The sequence below is a fragment of the Myotis daubentonii genome, chromosome 5, assembly GCF_963259705.1.
Source record: "Myotis daubentonii chromosome 5, mMyoDau2.1, whole genome shotgun sequence".
Classification (NCBI taxonomy): domain Eukaryota; kingdom Metazoa; phylum Chordata; class Mammalia; order Chiroptera; family Vespertilionidae; genus Myotis; species Myotis daubentonii.
In genome coordinates this window covers 74,113,376-74,133,414 of record NC_081844.1, presented here as the reverse complement: position 1 = coordinate 74,133,414, position 20,039 = coordinate 74,113,376, and the positions used below count along the sequence as shown (strand labels likewise).

The window sequence follows — 20,039 nt, the reverse complement described above, 5'->3', positions numbered from 1 at the left end:
TTTTTCTTCTTGTTCCTCTTCTTAAAGGATACCTTTCAGCATTTCATATAATACTGGTTTGGTGGTGATGAACTCCTTTAGCTTTTCCTTATCTGTGAAGCTCTTTATCTGACCTTCAATTCTGAATGATAGCTTTGCTCGATAAAGTAATCTTGGTTGTAGGTTCTTGGCATTCATCACTTTGAATATTTCTTGCCACTCCCTTCTGGCCTGCAAAGTTTCTGTTGAGAAATCAGCTGACAGTCGTATGGGTACTCCCTTGTAGGTAACTGACTGTCTTTCTCTTGCTGCTCTTGGCATTTTAATTATGATGTGTCTTGGTGTGGTCCTCTTTGGATTCCTTTTGTTTGGGGTTCTCTGCGCTTCCTGGACTTATAAGTCTATTTATTTCACCAGGTAGGGGAAGTTTTCTGTCATTATTTCTTCAAATAGGGTTTCAATATCTTGCTCTCTCTCTTCTTCTGGCACCCCTATAATTCGGATGTTGGTATGCTTGAAGCTGTCCCAAAGGCTCCTTACACTATCTTCGTATTTTTGGATTCTTTTTTCATTTTGCTTTTCTGGTTGGGTGTTTTTTGCTTCTTCACATTTCAAATCTTTGACTTGATTCTTGTGATCCTCTAGTCTGCTGTTGGAACTCTGCATAATATCCTTTATTTCAGTCAGTGTATGCTTAATTTCTAGTTGGTCCTTTTTCATAACCTTGAGGGTCTCACTAGATTTCTTGAGGGTCTCACTACATTTATCAGCAGTCTCACCAGACGTTTTGAGGGTCTTACTAAATTTTTCAGCGGTTTCTAAAAAGTTCTTGAAAACCCTTAAAAGTGTGGTTTTGAACTCTATATCCAGTAGTTTGCTTTCCTCCATTTCTGTCATTTGTGACCTGTTTCTTTGTTTCCGCATTTTTTATGCTTCCCTGTGTTGATAGAGTGGCTCTGTGTGCTAGGTGTCCTATAGCGCCCAGTGGCTCAGCCTCCCCAATTACCTGAGGTGGACACTCTTGGTGCACCCCCTTGTGGGCTTTGTGCACAGTCGTGTTGTAGTTACGCCTTGATTGTTGTAGGTATCACTGGAAGGAATTGACCTCCAGACCAATTGGCTGTGAGAATCAGCTGTGTCTGCAGTGGGAGAACTTCTGTGCTGAAGACACCCTTCTGGGGCAAGACTTGCTTCAATGGGGCTTTGGTGCTCATTGAGTCTGCCCCCTGAGTGTGTCCTTTATGGATCCGATGAGCTGTAATATGGATGGTCCCACTCTGACCACCGGGCACACTGGCTCCTGGATCTCTAAGGAGGTGCTCATCTAGCCTCTGCCTGAGGATACCCAGCAGGAGCTCAGCGTGAAGCAATGCAAGTTGCCGTGGGGCCTTGGGCCAGCTCCAAGTTTGTTAGGTAATTTTCAGATTGCAAAGGGCCAGGCCTTTCGTATGCAAAAGCTGGTGCACAGCTTGGGCGGGGCAGGGGTCCCAGGGGATCAACAGGGCAGAGCAAGCAGCTATGGCTGCCCTCAGAGGCCCCGCTTCTCAGTGTCCCGGCAGTCACTGCAAGCACCTCCGAGAGAAAGCTGCCCTCGAGTTCCGACTGATGCCCGACAGTCCAGTTTCTCCTGTATGAGTCTGGGTCCCCAGAGATTCACCCGGAACTGGAGCTCAGAGCTTGAGACTCCCTACCGATTGAAAAAGACAACCATGTCCTCAGCGGCCAGCCCTCTCCACGTGCGCCTCCATAGCTCTGTACTTTACTTCCACACCGCACCTCCTCTGAGTCTCGGTATGCTTTTCTCTTTCCTTCTAGTTGTAGAATTTCCATTCAGCCAGCCTTCCTGTGGTTCTGGATGCTGTCCATTCCGTCTTTTAGTTGTATTCTTGAAGTGGTTGTGCTAAGCAGCAATCTCCCGTGTTTACCTATGCCGCCATCTTGGTTTTTCCAGTAGATCACATTCTCATTGGGTTAGAGAGCTCTGCTCTCTTTGTCTTGTTGAGATAGGATCATGTCATACTTAATGAAGTCAGTGTAGCATAGTAAATGGTCATGAAGACTGGCTCTGGAGTAAGACAGTCTTGATTTGAACCCTAGTTTTTCCAATTACAGTAACTCCTCACTTAATGTTGTTAATAGGTTCTGCGACTTTAAGTGAAATGATGTGTAAGGAAACCAATTTTACCATAGGCTAATTGATAGAAACAAGTATTAAGTTCCTGCAGTATCTCATCAGCTGTTATAATGAAAAGAAGTTGGATGAAATGAAGCTGTTTGACCTGTTGTACTAACTTTGTGACCTTGGGCAAATTACTTAACCTCTCTGCCTTAGTTTCTTTATCTATGCACTGATACTACCTACCTCATGTAGTTGTTTCAGTAATTAAATGTTAGTATTTCTCAAGCACTGGCAAATATGAAGCACTTTAATGTTACACAGATAGTACAGAGCTCTGTATATATTGTGTGTGTTTTCCTATGTGTGCATACCTTTTCACTTGAAGTACCATATTTTTCCATATATAAGATGCTATCTATACTAATAAAAGGGTAATATGCTAATTAGACCAGACATCCTTCCAGACAAAGCCATGGTGGTGGGATCACTGCAGAAGCAGTTAGGGGTGATCAGGCCAGCAGGGGAGAGCAGTTAGGGGGATTAGGCCAGCGGGGGAGAGCAGTTAGGGGGATCAGTCTGGCAGGGGAGGGCAGTTAGGGGGATCAGGTCGGCAGGGGAGAGCAGTTGGGGGATCAGGCTGTTAGGCAAGCAATTAGGAGCCAGCGGTCCCGGATTGTGAGAGGGATGTCCGACTGCTGGTTTAGTCCCAATACGGATGTTCCCGAGGGGGTCCCAGATTAGAAAGGGTGTAGGCCAGGCTGAGGGACACTCCCCCCCCCTCCTGTGCATAAATTTCATGCACCGGTCCTCTAGTTTGTTTCTAAAATCATTAGACTGAAAATCGAGGGGCATCTTATACACAGAAGTCAGCCGAAGAGGGAGCCAAGCAGGTGCATTGCTGCCCATACCTTGTCAAACAGACTTCCTCCAATCATAAGCCTTATTGTTACTGACCTCAGCTGATGCCATAATTGGAGGTGGAAGTGGAGTTGGAGGTGGAGAGTGCGTAGATGCAACAGAGACTGGAGTGTTCTGAGCCCATAAAGATGTCAAAAAATAAAAAGATAAATACTGGTAAGCGATTATCTTACTCAGCAAAATTCAGACTGAATGTAATTAGCTATGCAAAAGAGCATGGAAATAGAACTGCAGAGAGACAATTTGGACCTCCTCCCACTGAGTGTATGGTATGATCAGACAGTGGAGAAAACAGGAAGAACAACTCCTTAGATGCCAAAAAAGAATGCCTTAAGAGGAAAACCAGCAAAATGGGCCACCTTGGAGCAGGGGCTTAAGATTTGGATTATGGAGCAGTGCCAGAGTGGCTTATATGTGTCAGCCAAGCTTATTCAATGTCAGGCAAGAATGTTTGCAAGTGAAATGAACATTGTTGATTTCACAGGAAAGGCCAAATGGTGCTTCAATTTCATGAGCAGAGGAGGGTTGGCCATGAGAACAAAGTTAGCTCAGAAAATGCCACCAGTTTATGAGGATAAAATGCAACAGTTTCACTCCTATGTCATACAACTTCCAAAAACATATGCTTTTGAGCCAAGTCAGATTGCAAACATTAATGATATGCCTCTCAATTTTGATGTGCCTTCCAATAGAACTGTTAATGTGAAAGGAATCAAAACAAGTGGCCATGAAAAGACACACTATACTGCTGTGCCTTCATGTTGTGCAAATGGTACTAAACTGTCTCCTATACTTATTTTTAAGAGGAAAACCTATCCTAAAGAGACCATACCTCCTGGCATTATTGTGCAAGCTCAAGAGAAGGGATGGATGAATGAAGACATTATGGCCATTTGGTTTGCAAAGCTTTGGTCCAGAAGACATGGGGGGCTCTTAACACATTGCAGACGGATCACGAGAATTCTGTCCTAAGGCTTGTGGCCAGTCATACTTTTAAAAGATATTAGCTGGTAAGAACATGTAATAAATACAGTGGGGCCTTGACTTACGAGTTTAATTTGTTCCGTGACGGAGCTCATAACTCAAATTACTCATATGTCAAATCAACAGTGAACGAGTGAGACACGTGATGCTGGGCTGATGTTGTGGCGTTCACTGTGACGTTCGCTGTGCCAACTAGCGGTGGAGTATCTGAAGCTGGCTCGTAACCTGAATTTTAGCTTGCAACTCAAAGCAAAAAATCGGCCGAGAGACGAGAGACGGCTCGTATCTCGAAAAACTCATTAGTCGGGACACTCGTAAGTCAAGGCCCCACTGTAACTTCAAAATGCAATGGGTATTTAATTTTAAAGCGTGCCTTTAACATTTATGTAAAACGTTTTTTTGTACTAGTTCAATAGAAACTTATCTGGCCACTGGGTAAAATTAGCAATAAAACTACTGTTCCGCAAGCCAGCTCTTCTTGTCTTTGATCAGTTCCAAGCACATTTAACAGAAAAGACAAAAAGGGTTGCATCAGATTTGCAAACAAACCTAGCAGTTACTCCTGGTGGACTTACAGGTCAGCTACAGTCGCTAGATGTTTCAATCACCAAGCCGTTTAAAGCCCTGATGAGAGAAGAATGGAGTAGATAGATACAAAAAGTAGGTGATACCTTGACACGGACAGGATGAGTGAAAAAAACAACCATTACTGAGGTCTGCATTTGGGTCCTAAACTCGTGGTATGGCATCAAACAATAGGTGATTGTGAAGTCCTTCAGGAAATGTGGAATCAGCAATGCCATGGATGGAATTGAGGACGATCTCACATATATAGACAGTGACTCAGCAGTCAGCAGTGATACAATAGAAGTTGAAGAAATTGATATGTCTGGAACCAATAGTGATGAAGAAGAGAACAGTGATGCAACAGAGGCTGAATAAAGTGATATGCTGCATAATATCATAGTACTGGTATGTGAACATTACCTGCAGTAATTACTAAATAAAAATATGTTCTGTTTTATGTTTAAAATATTGATTTCTTAATTTTGGGTCGGAAAAGTGGGAGGTGTCTTATACATGGGGGTATCTTATACACGGAAAAATATGGTACTTTACGGCTTCTCTTTGTCATCCGAATTGCCAGCCTCATACTTTTCTTGAGGGTTACTTGAATACAAGCACTGTGTTACTGCAGAGAGGGCTTTAAATGACCAACATATACAGTGCGGATATACTGGACAAAGGAATGATTCATGTCCCAGGGGGGACGAATGAGACAGTGCAGGTTTTCATCATGGTACTCAGAATGGCACACAATTTAAAATTACGAATTGTATGGAATTTTACATGTAATATTTCCTGATGTAGCTAAACCTGGGATAAAGGGGAGGGACTGCTGTATACATAAAAGAGAAAAGATCAGAGGGCCCTGCTCTGGAGCACTTCAGTCTTTAGCATCCTGAGGACACAGTGAGGACCTAGCAAAGGAAACAAAGTGGCAGGCGAGGTAGGAGGAAAACCAGTGTATTGTCCTAGACTTCAAGTCCTTGAGAAGTGGGAACAGATGTCTGGATTTACAGTGTGGGGGTCATTTGTGACCTTGATTAGAAGTTTTGTTGGAATGTTGGGGAGGTGAAGGCTTGATTGGAGTGAGTTCAAGAGAGTGGCATGAGAACTTGGAGATTTCTGCAGGTTTTGCACTAAAGAGGAAAGAGATTGGGCAGAAGCTGTAGTGGGAAGAGATTTGTATTTTTTTAGGATATATCAGCATGTTTGTATACTGATGAGGAACACACATTAGAGAGAGAAAATCTGGTGCAGAGGAAGGAGAATTGCTCTTGCGATACCTTTGAGTAAGTGAGAGGGGACAGGACTGGTATACAAGACAAGAGGAGGCATTGGCCTTTGCCAGGAGCATGGATAAGTTTGTCCATAGTAAAAGAAAAGATGAGTGTAGATAGGTTGACATGCAGGTTGGAACTTTTGATTATTTTCCCTGTGAAATAGGAAACAAGATCTTGAACTAAGAATAAGGATGGAGGAGGTGCTAGAAGTTTGAGGAGAGCGAAAGTCTGGTTATGTAGGAGAAAAGGAGTGAATGGACTAGGCAATTAGGATGAAGGCCAGGCAATATTACAGATTTACTTGAGGTTAGTGATCATATATTTATTTAAAGTAAGACCAGTCAGCCCCCTTCAGCTGTGAAGATACAGGTGCAAAGTAGACAGATTTGGATTTATTTTTTATTTTTTTTATTTTTATTGATTTCAGAGAAGATGGGTGAGGGAGGGAGGGAGGGAGGAAGGGAGGGAGGGAGGGAGGGAGGGAGAGAGAGAGAGAGAGAGAGAGAGAGAGAAACATCAGTGATGAGAGAATCATTGATTGGCTGCCTCCTACTGGGGATCAAGCCCACAACCCAGCCATGTGCCCTTGACTGGAATCGAACCCCGGGACCCTCAGTCCACAGGCTGGTGCTCTATCCACTGAGCAAAACCAGGGAGGGTGAGATTTGGAATTTTAGAAGATTGTGGTTTAGCCAAGGGAATATGATTGTGATAAGAGGGCAAAGGAGTTGAGGATATGTGCAAGAAAGAGTGATTATTATAGTTGACTCTGGAATTTATGATGAATAAGATGGGAAATGAGGATATGAGAGGTTCTGAGGCCCAGTGAAAAGGTAGTACGGTCAGTGGATTGTAGGTCCTGGCAGAGTTGAAAAATTTAGAGACGGCATTAGATGGAGGAAGTTGAAAAGGTAGAAGAATATGGAGGGAGAGTGTGCAGGGGTTTGCAGTTATGGTTATAGTGAGGTCTAGAGTTTGACCTCAAGAGTGAATGGAGGAACAGTAGGCAAGGAATTGAGAAACCAAAGTATTAGAACAATTATGCAAATAGTAAAATCACCAGGACACTGATAGAGTTGATCACTTGGCCGAGTAGTTTGTCAGTTCTCTCCACTATACAGTTATATCAGTATGGACTCATGGATGTTTATTTTGTAATTTGGGTTATAATTCATGACTATCCAATTATTGTGGGTGGTTGTGTTTTTTTTTAACACGTCTTTACTTTCTGTCACTACACGATTCTCCAGGCTCATTTTGTATAGTTCCTGTCCCTGTCCTAGAATCAGTTACTTCTCCAAGGAACCTAGTTTCTTTTTTGGACAATGGTATTAAAAATGGAGGTCTGGCCCTGGCCGGCATGGTTCAGTGGTTAGAGCTTTGTCCCGTGCACAGAAGTGTCATGGGCTGGATTTCAAGTCAAGGGCATGTACCTGGGTTCCAGGTTTGACCCCCCAGTTGGGGCCTGTGCAATCCATGTGTCTCTCTCCCTCTAAGGAGAGCTAAGGATTTTGGAATTCATTATTCAGTCAACATATAGGAATAAGAGTTAGAAGGAGGAAAAGAAATTAAGTTATTTTGACAGTTCACTGGAGGTGTTACAAAAGCTTGACTAAAGATGCTGGCTGTGGGAATGGAAATGTGGTTGCAGGTGTAATACAGAAAATGGTCAAAACTTGATTATTGATGAAGTGTGGAGTTCAAGGATAGAGTACTTAAAGATGAAGCTCAGATTCCAGATGTACCTGAGCCAGGATATTTGGGAGGGTGGTTGTGTGTTAACACATATAGTGTTTGTGTGTGTGTGTGTGTTTTAATGTTTTTATTGATTTTTAGAGAGAAAGGAAGGGAAAGGCACAGAGAGATAGAAACATCAATGAGAGAGAAACATCTTCACTCGGCTGCGTCCTCCACACCCCCCACTGGGAATCTAGCCAGCAACCCAGGCATGTGCCCTGACCAGGAATCAAACCGGTGACCTTGGTTCTTGGGTCGATACTCAACCGCTGAGCCACACTGGCCGGGTACATATAGTAGTTTAATGATACACTTGAGGTACTGGTGCCACATTTGGTGTAAGTATTGACTAGGTAATTGGAAAAATGCTCCTAAACTTCAGAAGAGATGGTGGGTCCAGAAATTAAATTAGGAGTCATCTGAGTAGAAAGGGTGGTTGAAGGCTGAGTATTAAATGAGATTGCCAAGGAGGGAGGTGTAGAGAGTGAAAAAAAAACATCTACGGACTCATCCTTAGGGAACTTCCTGTGTTGACAGGTATGGAAAAAGAGGGAGCCAGAGTAGGAACTTTGGTTAGAGACAAAGTGAAACCTGAGAACAGTCCAAGGAGAAGGGAGTAGGGAAAATATTTATTGTAGGGAAACATTTGAATTACAGACTCTATTTAATAAAAAGTTGTACATAATTTATATGTACAACTTCATTGTACGTTAGGTTATATGCCAATAGATAAAACAATGCAAGTTAATGAAAGTCATTATTTTGCAGGAAACCTGCATTATTATATCGTTATATATTATAAATAGAATAGTTGTTTAGCATTGAAAAATATTTTGTTGGACTTAGAGGTTGAAGAAATCTTTTGATAGTAGAATATTAATCAGTTGTCTTCTTAATTGGAAGTCTGGAAGGTTTTTTTTGTATTTTAATCCTCACCTGAGGACATGCTTAGAGAGAGGAAGGGGGAGAGAGAGAGATCAATAGGTTGCCTTCCGTACATGGCCAAAGTGTGTGCTCTGACTGGGAATTCAACGGGCAGCCTTCCAGTGCATGGGGTGACACTGCCTTGAAGGTTTAAAAGATAAGGAATTTTCATTTGTTTTGATCTGTGGGAGAAATCTCTGCTGTAACTGATTGGACAAATTCTGAATAGTGAAATTTTACCGAATTTGACCATGTACCTTCAACACTTTTTAGTATATTTTCGCAGAAGTATTCATAAGTAGTCTATTAGGGATAAAAATATCTACAAATGTACTGTTGCTTTTTCCCTAAGTAACTTTTTGATTTTATCCTTTCCAGGATTTGACTGGCATAGAATCTATGGATCAATGTCGACATACCTTGGAACAGCATAACTGGAACATAGAGGTACAACAGGATTTATTCTGAGCTTCTTTCTTTTTAAAATATATTTTTATTGATTTCAGAAAGGAAGGGAAAGGAAGAGAGAAATAGAAACATCAATGATGAGAGAGAATCATTGATTGGCTGCCTCTCACACACCCCCCGCTAAGGATTGAGCCTGAACCCGGACATGTGCCCTTGACCTGAATCGAACCTGGGACCCTTCAGTCTGCAGGCCGACGCTCTATCCACTGAGCCAAACCAGTCAGGGCTGAGCTTATTTCTTTTTCCATGGTCTAATAATGATTCAAAGACATGTATTTTTCCACAGCTGGAATCTTTTCTTTTAGTAGAGCTGGTTTTCAAATTTCCAACTCTTTAAGTCTTTAAAAATGAATGTGTGGACCCTGACTGAGTAGCTCAGTTGGTTAGAGCATTGTCCTGATAGCAAGTGTAATCCCTGGTCAGGGCACATACAAGAATCAATCAATGAGTATATAAATGAAAGCATAAATAAGTGGAACAACAAATTATGTTTCTCTATCTCTTTTTTCTGTCTCTCTCAAATCAAAAAATGAATGTGTAGCGTGGCCGGCATGGCTCAGTGGTTGAGTGTTGACCTATGAACCAGGAGGTCAAGGTTCAGTTTCCAGTCAGGGCACATGCCCAGGTTGTGGGCTTGATCCCCAGTGTGGGGTGTGCAGGAGGCAGCCGATCAATGATTCTCTTTCATCGTTAATATTGCTATCCTCTCCCTCTCCCTTCCTCTCTGAAATCAGTAAAAATGTATTTTAAAAATAATGGGTAGAAAAAGTGAAGCTTTATGATCAAAGTTTATAAAATAGAAAAGGTAGTGACCAAATTCCTCAATATAGCGCCTACTCCTTGTGTGTGTGTGTGTGTTTATACTGAGTGGCCAGATTATTATGACCACCCCATCAGTACTTCGTTGGGCCACCTTTTGCCTTCAATACTGCAGCGATTCTTCTTGGCATTGACTCCACGAGATGCTGAAAGGTGATGCGAGGAATCTGACACCAAGCCTGATGAATAGCACCGTCCAGTTCTGTGAGATTTGATGGTTGTGGAACCAGCTGCCTGATGGCCCTTTTAACTTCGTCCCACAAATGCTCAATTGGATTGAGATCTGGTGATTGTGGGGGCCACCTAAGCAAGGTAAAGTCTCCCTCATGTTCTTGAAACCACTCCTGCACAATACGAGCACCGTGGCATGGCGCATTGTCTTGTTGGAAGAAGCCATCTCCTTTGGGATACGCCATCTACATGATAGGATGAACTTGATCAGCAATGATACTTAGGTATGTTGTGCTGTTCAGCCGTTTATAATGATCTGGCCCTCTAGCAACTTCAGAGCGAAATTATATAATCTGCCTACAGATTAGGTGGTCATAATAATCTTGCCACTCAGTGTGTGTGTGTGTGTATGTGTGTGTGTGTGTGTGTATTTAATGGCTCTTTGGGGGAAAACTATTGTTTTTTTCAATGTCAGTTAATAATGGTGATAGCGAACATCTTGTCCTCACTATAACATTTCTTGTTTTATTATTACTGTGATTACTGTGATATTGGTGGTTGTTTTGAGATAGATCCATTTGAGTAGAGATATTTGTTTTTACTGGTTTCGTTAACTAGTATATTCCCCCATTTCCTCCCTTCCCTTCTCTCTAAAAAAATCAATGGGAAAAATATCCTTATATCCTTGGGTGAGGATTAACAACAAAATAGAGTGGATGTTGAATTTTATCAAACACCCTTTGATCTCTTGAAATTACTGTATCAATTATGGTATGTTACTTGAATAGGGTGCTGGATTTCTGAAAATACATGTATTTCTGAGTGATGAACCTGTTTCTGATCCATTAAATTTTAGGCTCTGGCATCCTACCAATGAATGAAACTAAGTCCCTACTCTCATGAAACTTAAGTCTAGATAATTTGTGCTCATAATAAGTGCTATGAATGAGTGTAGGAAATGTAATAGGATCTAAGAACTTATTTGATTTATTTTCTTTTTTTGAGAAATTATTTTATTTATTTATTTAATATATTTTATTGATTTCAGAGAGAGGAAGGGAGAGAGAGATGGAAACATCCACGATGAGAATCATGGATTGGCTGCCTCCTGCACGCCTCCTACTGGGGATTGAGCCCACAACCCGGGCATGTGTCCTGACTGGGAATTGACCTCCTGGTTTATAGGTAGATGCTCAACCACTTAGCTATGCTGGCCGGGCAAGAAGTTATTTTAAATAGGGTGGTCAAGTAAGGCTTTTTTGAGGAGGTTACATTTGAGCTGACGCCTGAATACAAATGAAATGAATGTGCCTGAATGTGAAAATTTTGAGGGAATTGCATTTGAGGCATAGGGAATGATGTTGCTTTACATGATATTTTTGTACTATCTCCTCATTAGATTTTCACTTCAAGCATATGCTGGCTTTATAAAATGACTTTACTTGATAAAATGAGTTGAGAAGTATAAATAGCATAGATTTGAAAGAAAATACTTGTGCCCGGCCAGTGTGGCTCAATGTGAGCATTGACCCATGAACCAGGAGATCAAGGTTCGATTCCCAGTCAGTCACATGCCTGGGTTGTGGGCTCAATCCTCAGTAGGGGGCGTGATGATTCTCTCTCATCATTGATGTTTCTATCTTTCCCTCTCCCTTCTTCTCTGAAATCAATAAAACCCTTTTTTTTAAAAAAAGGAAAGAAAATACTTGTTTCTGCCTTTCTCTATGTTTTCCCCCATCATTCATAATCTGTTTCCTAGATCTTTCTTGGTAAGCTTTCTTAGAAAATGCTTTCTTTTTAGAGATTTTCAAGTTTTTTAGCATAGGCTATACAAAGTAGCATATCTTTTACTTTCTTCTGTATCTGTCCTGTTATCCCCTCTTCTGTTTTTTTTCAATGTTTATTTTCCTTTTTTTAAAATGAGACTTGCTAGGGACTGGTTTATTTTCTTTTTTTTGTTTGTTTGTTTGTTTATGAAAAATCTCATATTTATCAGTTATTTTTTCTATGTTTTTATTTATTAAGAAAATTCTATCTTTAATCTATTTTCATGCTTTTGTAGGGTTATATTCTTTTTTTTAGGGACATTGTCTACACTGTATTCTCTTTTTTTTCTCTCTCTCTCTTTTTTTTGTTTTTTCTATGTTGTATATTCTGTAGGTGGCTCTCCTTAGGCTTGTACATTGAAGCACCTTACTTCCCAGCCACCCTCAATAACACAGGCCATCTGAAAAGCAGTGTGCTTGCTGCATAAGTGGTGCTTCCAGACAAGTTCTTTGTATTGCTCTGTTGTGTGTGGATTCTGGAGTCATACCACACATTACCTCCCACCATAACAAGTGAAAGGTCCAAGAAGATAACACTTCTCAGGTTACCTGTTTTATAACACCAAGCAACAGTTGCCTCATCTCTTCTTCTGAGTTGATTTGAGCATCACTGAAATTCTTTCTACACTTTTTTCCTTCTCAGGCTGCTGTACAGGACAGATTGAATGAGCAAGAGGGTGTACCAAGTGTTTTCAACCCACCTCCATCACAACCCCTGCAGGTGAACACAGCCGACCACAGGATCTACAGCTATGTTGTCTCAAGACCGCAACCAAGGGCAAGTGACTTCATCACTGGAATTCCCCCCTTTATAAGTCCATTCACGTGGTTGTGTTGGTCTCTGTGTGATAGGAGCAAGAGAGATACTCAGAATGGATAGCTGGACCTGGCTCCTTGGTAGATTCATTAGGTTTATTATTTTCCCTTGATTCTTTTTTTTTAATTAAATATATTTTTATTGATTCCTTACAGAGAGGAAGGGAGAGAGATAGAGAGTTAGAAACATCGATGAGAGAGAAACATCGATCAGCCGCCTTCCGCACATCCCCCACCGGGGAGGCGCCCGCAACCCAGGCACATGCCCCTGATCGGAATCGAACCTGGGACCCTCCAGTTCGCAGGCCGACACTCTATCCACTGAGCCAAACCGGCTTCGGCTTCCCTTGATTCTTTTTTCCCCTTGAGCCCACATTCCCCCCACTTCCTTGATTCTTTAATGAAGTGATATAGTAACTGCCCATTTTGTGTGTGTGTTGGGGCAGGGGGGTTCTTTGCCAGTTATTTGAAACAGTTTCTGCACCTTGTTTTTTGAGTAATTGTATTTACATGTCTAAAAATGTTTGCTCCATGTTGACTAGATATTCCACTTTTTTGTTTTTTAATCCTCACTCAAGAATATGGTCTTACTGATTTTAGAGAGAGAGGAGGGGTGAGGGAGAGAGAGAGAGAGAGAGAAACATCAGTTTGAGAAACATTGATCCTTTGCCTCACACATGAACCCCGACTGGAGATCCAAGCTGCAAACCTTTTGGGAATATGGGACGACACTCCAGCCAACTGAGCCACCCGGGCAGGGCTAGACCTCCACTTTTAAGTTAGAATGTTTACTGAGTTCTTTGTTGCTTTATTTTACTTAATTTTAAGCTAATTCTAGGGAAATGCTTGGAATCTTTGTTGAGAGCCTTCACCATATCTTTAAAATTAGTCTTTAAGGGTTAGTAGCAAGGAAGTGGTACAGTTAAATTCAGCTTTAAGAGCGCTCCAGTGGACCTGGTATTTGGCTGCTGGGGATCCAGAGATGAATGATGAGCCAGTTCTCCCTTTCACATTGCTCACAGTCTAATTAGGGAGGTCAGATGTGAATACAGTACTGGTAATGACTCCAGAGAACTTTCTGGAGTTTCTCTTTTTAAATATATATTTAAAAATATGTATATTTTAGAGAGGAAGGGAGAGGGGGAGAGAGATAGAAACATCAGTGATAAGAGAGAATCATTGAACAGCTGCCTCCTGCATGCCCCCTACAGGGGACTGAGCCTGCAACCGGGCATGTGTCCTTGACTGGAATTGAACCTGGGACCCTTCATTCTGCAGGCCGACACTCTATCCACTGAGCCAAACCAGCAAGGGCATGGAGTTACTCGTAATTCTTGGAGTTACACTGACCTCTTGTACTTGGATTTAGAATTCCAAGAGAGTACTCCCTTTAACTTTGTAGCAGTTAGAATTTCTTCCATCATTATACCTTTTGTGAGCACTTGACAGTGTTTTAAAATGGAGTTTCTAAGTAGTTGTTTTGGGGTATTTTGAAGTAGAAGAGCCAATGGATTCCTATAGCAATTGTATATCCCAGTGTTTCCTTAGTTTGTTTTTGGCTTGTCTCAGTGTTTTAAGCCCTTCTGTTAGCTATGAGGCTCCAGAGCTCCCTGGCTATGGACACAGGGAGGGTTTCAGGTTAACGCAATATGATATATAAGAAATGCTTTGTAAACTATAAACCTCTCTCTGTATATATGCTAATTACAACAGCAGCAATAATCAACATTGTTAAAGTAATAATTAGCATTATTACTAAGATTAGCAGCTATATGGAGATTTATAATTGTGGTTAATATAATTGTCAACTGTATACATGTCCAAGGCAGTAAAAGTTATCTTTCTTGCTATTTCTGTATACCGTATTTTAATACGTAAATGTGAAAAAAGGAAAGAAGGAATAATTATGATTTGGGGAGGAAAACTTGCAATTGAGTTTGTCAGCTAATATAAGTAAATGCAGAAAAATTGTTGGAGCAGATTTTAATTCAAAAATTGTGTGATAAAAGAAAAATATATGATAGTATTAAATGAAATGAGATCAAAGATGGTCTTTAAGGAGACTGAGGTAGCCAGGAAGAGGAACCGTATTGCAACGGGAGAAATCACATGAAGAACAAACAGAGTGAAAAATTGAACTAGCCATGTTGTAAGGTATTAGTGAATGAATGAATGGTATCTAACTTTATTTTTGGAATTTCAGGGGCTGCTCGGATGGGGTTATTACTTGATAATGCTTCCATTCCGGTTTACCTATTACACAATACTTGATATATTTAGGTACGTACCTTTGTATTTATGTGTTAGCAATAAGGTAGACTTTGAAGCGGAAAGGTAGACCAGAATAAGATTTATACTCTATCAATTTTGATTTGGCAATTTGACATCAGATTGAATATTCCTCTTAAACAGTCTTTTTATGAAGTATGAAAATATTTTAAATTATTCAAACATAACAGATGATGTGAAATGAAATTGTTTGAAACTAGTCTTGCTTATCGTTTTCAAGAATCTACCACATTTATTATTATCTTCCCTCCTCCCACCATGTTTGTCACCTCAACATTCTCTAGTTAATTCACCCTTTCCTTTCTAACCACCATATCTACTAGCTTCAGATTACTTGTAATTTTTACCCTAACCCATCTAGATAACTCCATCTGACTACTGATAATCCAAAAAAATTATCCTGCTCTCAGATTATTCACTTTTCTCCAGACTCCCTTACAAGTTTCACCTCTCTAGACACTCCTATACAATTCCTTCTGTTCAGGCTGATAATACTGGAGCCTTTGTGTATGTATACCCCCTTGCTTCACACTTAACCTTTTTTCTTGCTTCCTTCATGTACCATTTGGAGAGCTCAGCACTAGAAGCTACAGAGGAGCTAGAAAATGTCCAGGGGTTCCAAATTGCTGGCACATTAGGTTTGGGTGTCTGGTCTAGAGCTGAGTAGTAGATGAACCCACACCTAGGCTTTACAGGGAACTAAAATGTTTATGGGCCAATAGGTAGAGCTTGAATCTGTGGTCTGGACCTTGCATATAGGATAACTCGTACCTCCCTCAAATGTGGGCTAGCCTTTGCCTTGCTCTAGGGCAGCGGTCGCCAACTGGTGGTCTCGAGGTCCGAAAGGTTGGCGACCGCTGCTTTAGGGAATAGAGGTCTAATGTGAGGGCCCAGCAGCTGCAGAAGTGCAAGGTTCAGACAACATCTTTTACCTTGGTCATTTAGTGTCTTTTTGTTGTTGTTTTGTTAATTCTCACCTGAGGATATTTTTTCCATTGTTTTTTTGTTTTTTGTTTTTTTTTTTAGAGGAAAGGGAGGGAGACAAGGGGGGAGAGAAACATCTATGTGAGAGAGAAACACATCGATTGGTTGCCTCCCACACACACCCGAACTGGGATGGGGGGTCGATGGAACCTGCAACCCAGGTGTGCCTTTGACTGGGATTCAGTACTCTGGCCAACACTCTAACCATTGCACAATGCTGGCCAGGGCCATTTAGTGTTTTAGGAGCCTGCTTGCTTAATGGCTTTCTTGCTTTAGCAAAGTTCTTATAGATCAACAATTAACCAATTAGTACTCTTTTCATCCCTGTTTATTTAAGAATGAACGTGTAAAAACCTTTAAAATCTTAATGAAGACCAAGTTGATATCTCTGTTTTTTTAAGCTAATTGTCCTAAAGTATCCTTTATGATAAAACCCTAATATGCAAATCAATCCAACAGCGGAATGACAGGTCGCTATGACACTCACTGACCACCAGGGGGTGGACGCTCAACATAAGAGCTGCCCCCTGGTGGTCAGTGCGCTCCCACAGGGGGAGTGCCGCTCAGCAGAAAAGCCGAGTTCGCAGTTGGCCAGTGCAGCAGCGGTGGTGGGAGCCTCTCCTGCCTCCGAGGCAGCGCTAAGGACCCCTCAGGGGATGTCCACCTGCCGGCTTAGGCCCACTCCTCTTGAGGGAACAGGCCTAAGCCGGCAGGCAGACATCCCTGAGTGGTCCCAGACTGCGAGAGGGCACAGGCTGGGCTGAGGGGACCCCCCCCCCTCAGTGCACGAATGTCGTGCACTGGGACTCTAGTATATTATAATGAGAAACAAAAAAGGTAAATCCTTTATCCATTCATTCATCGAAATGGAACTTAAAGACTATTAAGATAATCCTAAAACTAATTTCAGAGAAAGTTATCAAACATCAATCTTCTACAGGATTTCTACTCACATAAACAGCTTTTTTGTTAATTAAAGTTATTGGGTGACATTGGTTAATAAGACTATATAGATTCAAGTGTATGATTCTATAATATATCTGTATGTGCATTGTGTGCTCACCACCTAAAGTTTAGTCTCCCTAATGTCATCATTTATTTGACTGTACACAGCTTCTTACATTTGTTTTTAATTTGCTCTGGAATGTTTATATCAGTCAGTTTGATTTGATTACTCAGGAGAAATTCCAAGTGAAATTGTATACTGCTACACATTAGGAGTTTGAGGGGGTAAGGAATTGCAATTGTGTTAAGATTTGGTAAGGAAAGTGTCATAGTTTAGTCACCTTTTCTGTGCTGAAAATTTCTCAAGTATATGAATATTGTTTGTTTTCCGTGGGAAAAAATATGCATGGCATGTGTTACTAATTTGAAATATATATGTTATTTTTATTAATTTCAGAGAAGAATGGAGAGGGAAAGACAGATAGAATTATCTGCATGCCCCACACTGGGGATCAAACTCACAACTCAGTCCTGTCCCCCAACCAGGAATCAAACTGTGATCTCCTGGTTCATAGGTGGAGGCTCAGTCACTGAGCAATGCTAGCCGGGCATGTGTTACTAATTTTAAGAAAACTGTATCATCTAAGCAACTTGTTTAATGTTATGTAACATTGCCTTCTATGGAAATCCAAAGGACAAATAAATGGTGCTATGCAAATAAAATAAGATGGGCTCTTTAGAAACAAACCATCCTTTATCTTACGATAGCTGCCAGGCCCCCAAATCTGCCAGTGCACTCTAGATCAATTCAACAGTCTCCTCTGAGGATGCCATCAACCATAAATCATCATGCAGAATTTACTTGCCCCTTTGAAGAGCAAGTAAATCATGACTACAAGTTCAGGTTTCAAGTTCCTATCCATAATTTGAATAGCTTGGGAGTATGCACTAAAAATTCAAAATTCCTAGAGTGACTGGGGAACTGAAATTTTTGTTGTATTTTACTTAATTTAAATTTTGGTAGCCACGTGCCTTGTGCCTCCCATATAGATGGTGCCCATATGGAGAGCCTGGGGCACAGCTTGATCCATGATCTTTTGGATACTGTGTCTTTCTTTCCCAGTTCTTCTAGCTGTAAATTTTTCTGCGGAGAGCACTCAGGGTTTGTTAGGGTCAGTATTGAAATTTATAATCCTCGTAGTTCACATTCTTCTTGAATAGGTGATGGAACAACACTTGCTGCTTTGCAGCTTTTGAGCCAGGCTCTCATCTCAGTTTTGAGGTCCACTCCCCACCTCCGTTTGCTGCCGTGCCTCTGGTACAGGAATCTTTACAAACTGGCCCGCCCACATGCACTACAGTAAGCCAATTCATGTGATATTTATTCCTTCCTCCCCAGGTTTGCTCTTCGTTTTATACGGCCTGACCCTCGCAGCCGGGTCACTGACCCCGTTGGGGACATTGTTTCATTTATGCACTCTTTTGAAGAAAAATATGGGAGGGCACACCCTGTCTTCTACCAGGGAACGTACAGCCAGGTCAGTGCCACAAACCATATAGATGCCAATTTATTGATATGATTCTCTCCACAAAGGAAAGGAAAGCCCAGCACTGATCATGTCATGATCATTCTTTTACTGAGAAACCTTAAATTGCTCTTAACTATTTACAGAAAAAAGGACCAAACCTTCTAGCTGGGCCCTCCTTGATCTAATCCTAACCTCCCTTTGAGGTCTTACCCGCATAACTTGTTTCCCCAATATCCTAGGTTCCAGCCAAACTGCTTCCTGAACAGTCTGTACTTTCCCACCTCTGTGCCTTTGCTTTTGCTGTTCCCTCCACCTGCAATGCTGTCCTCACATTTTTGCTAATTAGATCTTACCCATCCTTCAACCAGCTCATGTCATTCCCTTCTTATGCCCTTCAGTGGTTGTTATGTCCTACCCCGGCCTACTTTGCGATTTAAGTAGTGCTTTCATAGTGTTGTTTTTGATCTTATAGTAATTTCACGTTTTTCTCTGTATTTAGTTATTTGTGTCAGTGTCTTCTTTCCTATACCTTTGAAGGCAAAGCCTGAAGTCTTCTTTGATCCCTCACAGAGTTGAATAAGGGCGTAGACCATAGATTCAAGGCAGCACATCTCAGTAGCCCAAACCTCACCGACCTTTGACTTGTTACCTCGGGGTGAACATGAAGAGTTCTATGGGTTTTAAGCGTATTTCTAGTTTGCCAGAGAAAAATGTAGAAATAACACTGTAGGCATAGGCCAAAGGGTAGTTGTATTCTATAGCCCCCAGGATTCCCAAATCTATCTGGAGAAATAGAAAAGTGCTTACTCTCGCTTCCTGCTTTGATTCTCTCACATCTGCTTTTTCTCAGTCTCCCTCACTGGCTGCTCCCACCCCACTGGATAAGCATTAGGCACCTACTATATGCTAGTCATTGTGCTCAGTGCTAGCGATACTGAATGAGATAGGCACCTCTCATACACTCTCTCTGCTGTGATCCTGATGTGGAGGGTAGACCACCACTGCTCATTCAGGAAATCTTAATTGAATTGTAATGGACTACGATTATGCAAATGTAAAAGCACACACGGGAATCTTGGACACTAGCCTGGTCTTTGAAGATCTTTTCAACCCCATGCTCTTTAGAGCATCTTTGGGTCCCACCGTCCCTCATTCCTGCTTGGTAGATAGCCTGGGATCATCTTCGCAGTATTTTTTATTTTCAAGGATGTCGGAGCTGTAAAGTGGCAAAATTCTCACCTCCCTTTTCAGGTGGTCAGACACTCCTGTTTTTATCTTCCTTTAGACTGGCAACAGCTGACGTCTGTGATTTGTTGGGGACCTTTATTTGTCAGCTGTCTACTCTCAGGTGCCTGATACAACTAAAATGTTTTTATTAATGCTTGTTAGCATGGACTTTGCATAGGGAGATAAACTCCATGGGTGTAAGAAGTAGTAGTCCGGGACTTTTGATTTTTTGCTTACTTTTTTCCTCATTTCTTCTTTTGTTCCTAAATGTATCCATTAGGACCATTAGCCTAATTAAAAGCTCAAGGTACAGTCATCCTAATAATTAGTGATCTTCTGTTTCCCACAGGCACTGAATGATGCCAAGCGGGAGCTTCGCTTTCTCTTGGTTTATCTTCATGGAGATGATCACCAGGACTCTGATGAATTCTGTCGGTGAGTGGATTGATCATTTTCT

General features: G+C 41.4%; 1 protein-coding gene across 4 annotated transcripts in view; it reads left to right on the top strand.

Annotated features, from left to right (window-relative positions):
* FAF2 (Fas associated factor family member 2) overlaps window positions 1–20,039 on the top strand; it is a 38,923-nt gene that overhangs the window by 7,130 nt on the left and 11,754 nt on the right. For 2 of the 4 annotated variants that reach the window (XM_059698240.1, XM_059698242.1), the window contains exons 2-6: window positions 8,887–8,955; window positions 12,436–12,570; window positions 14,812–14,888; window positions 18,226–18,364; window positions 19,932–20,017. In XM_059698240.1, the coding sequence (XP_059554223.1) occupies window positions 8,887–8,955; window positions 12,436–12,570; window positions 14,812–14,888; window positions 18,226–18,364; window positions 19,932–20,017 (506 nt within the window). Of the gene's footprint in view, window positions 1–4,615; window positions 4,973–8,886; window positions 8,956–12,435; window positions 12,571–14,811; window positions 14,889–18,225; window positions 18,365–19,931; window positions 20,018–20,039 lie in introns of those variants that run through there. The other 2 variants (XM_059698241.1, XM_059698244.1) reach the window with 2 other exon arrangements.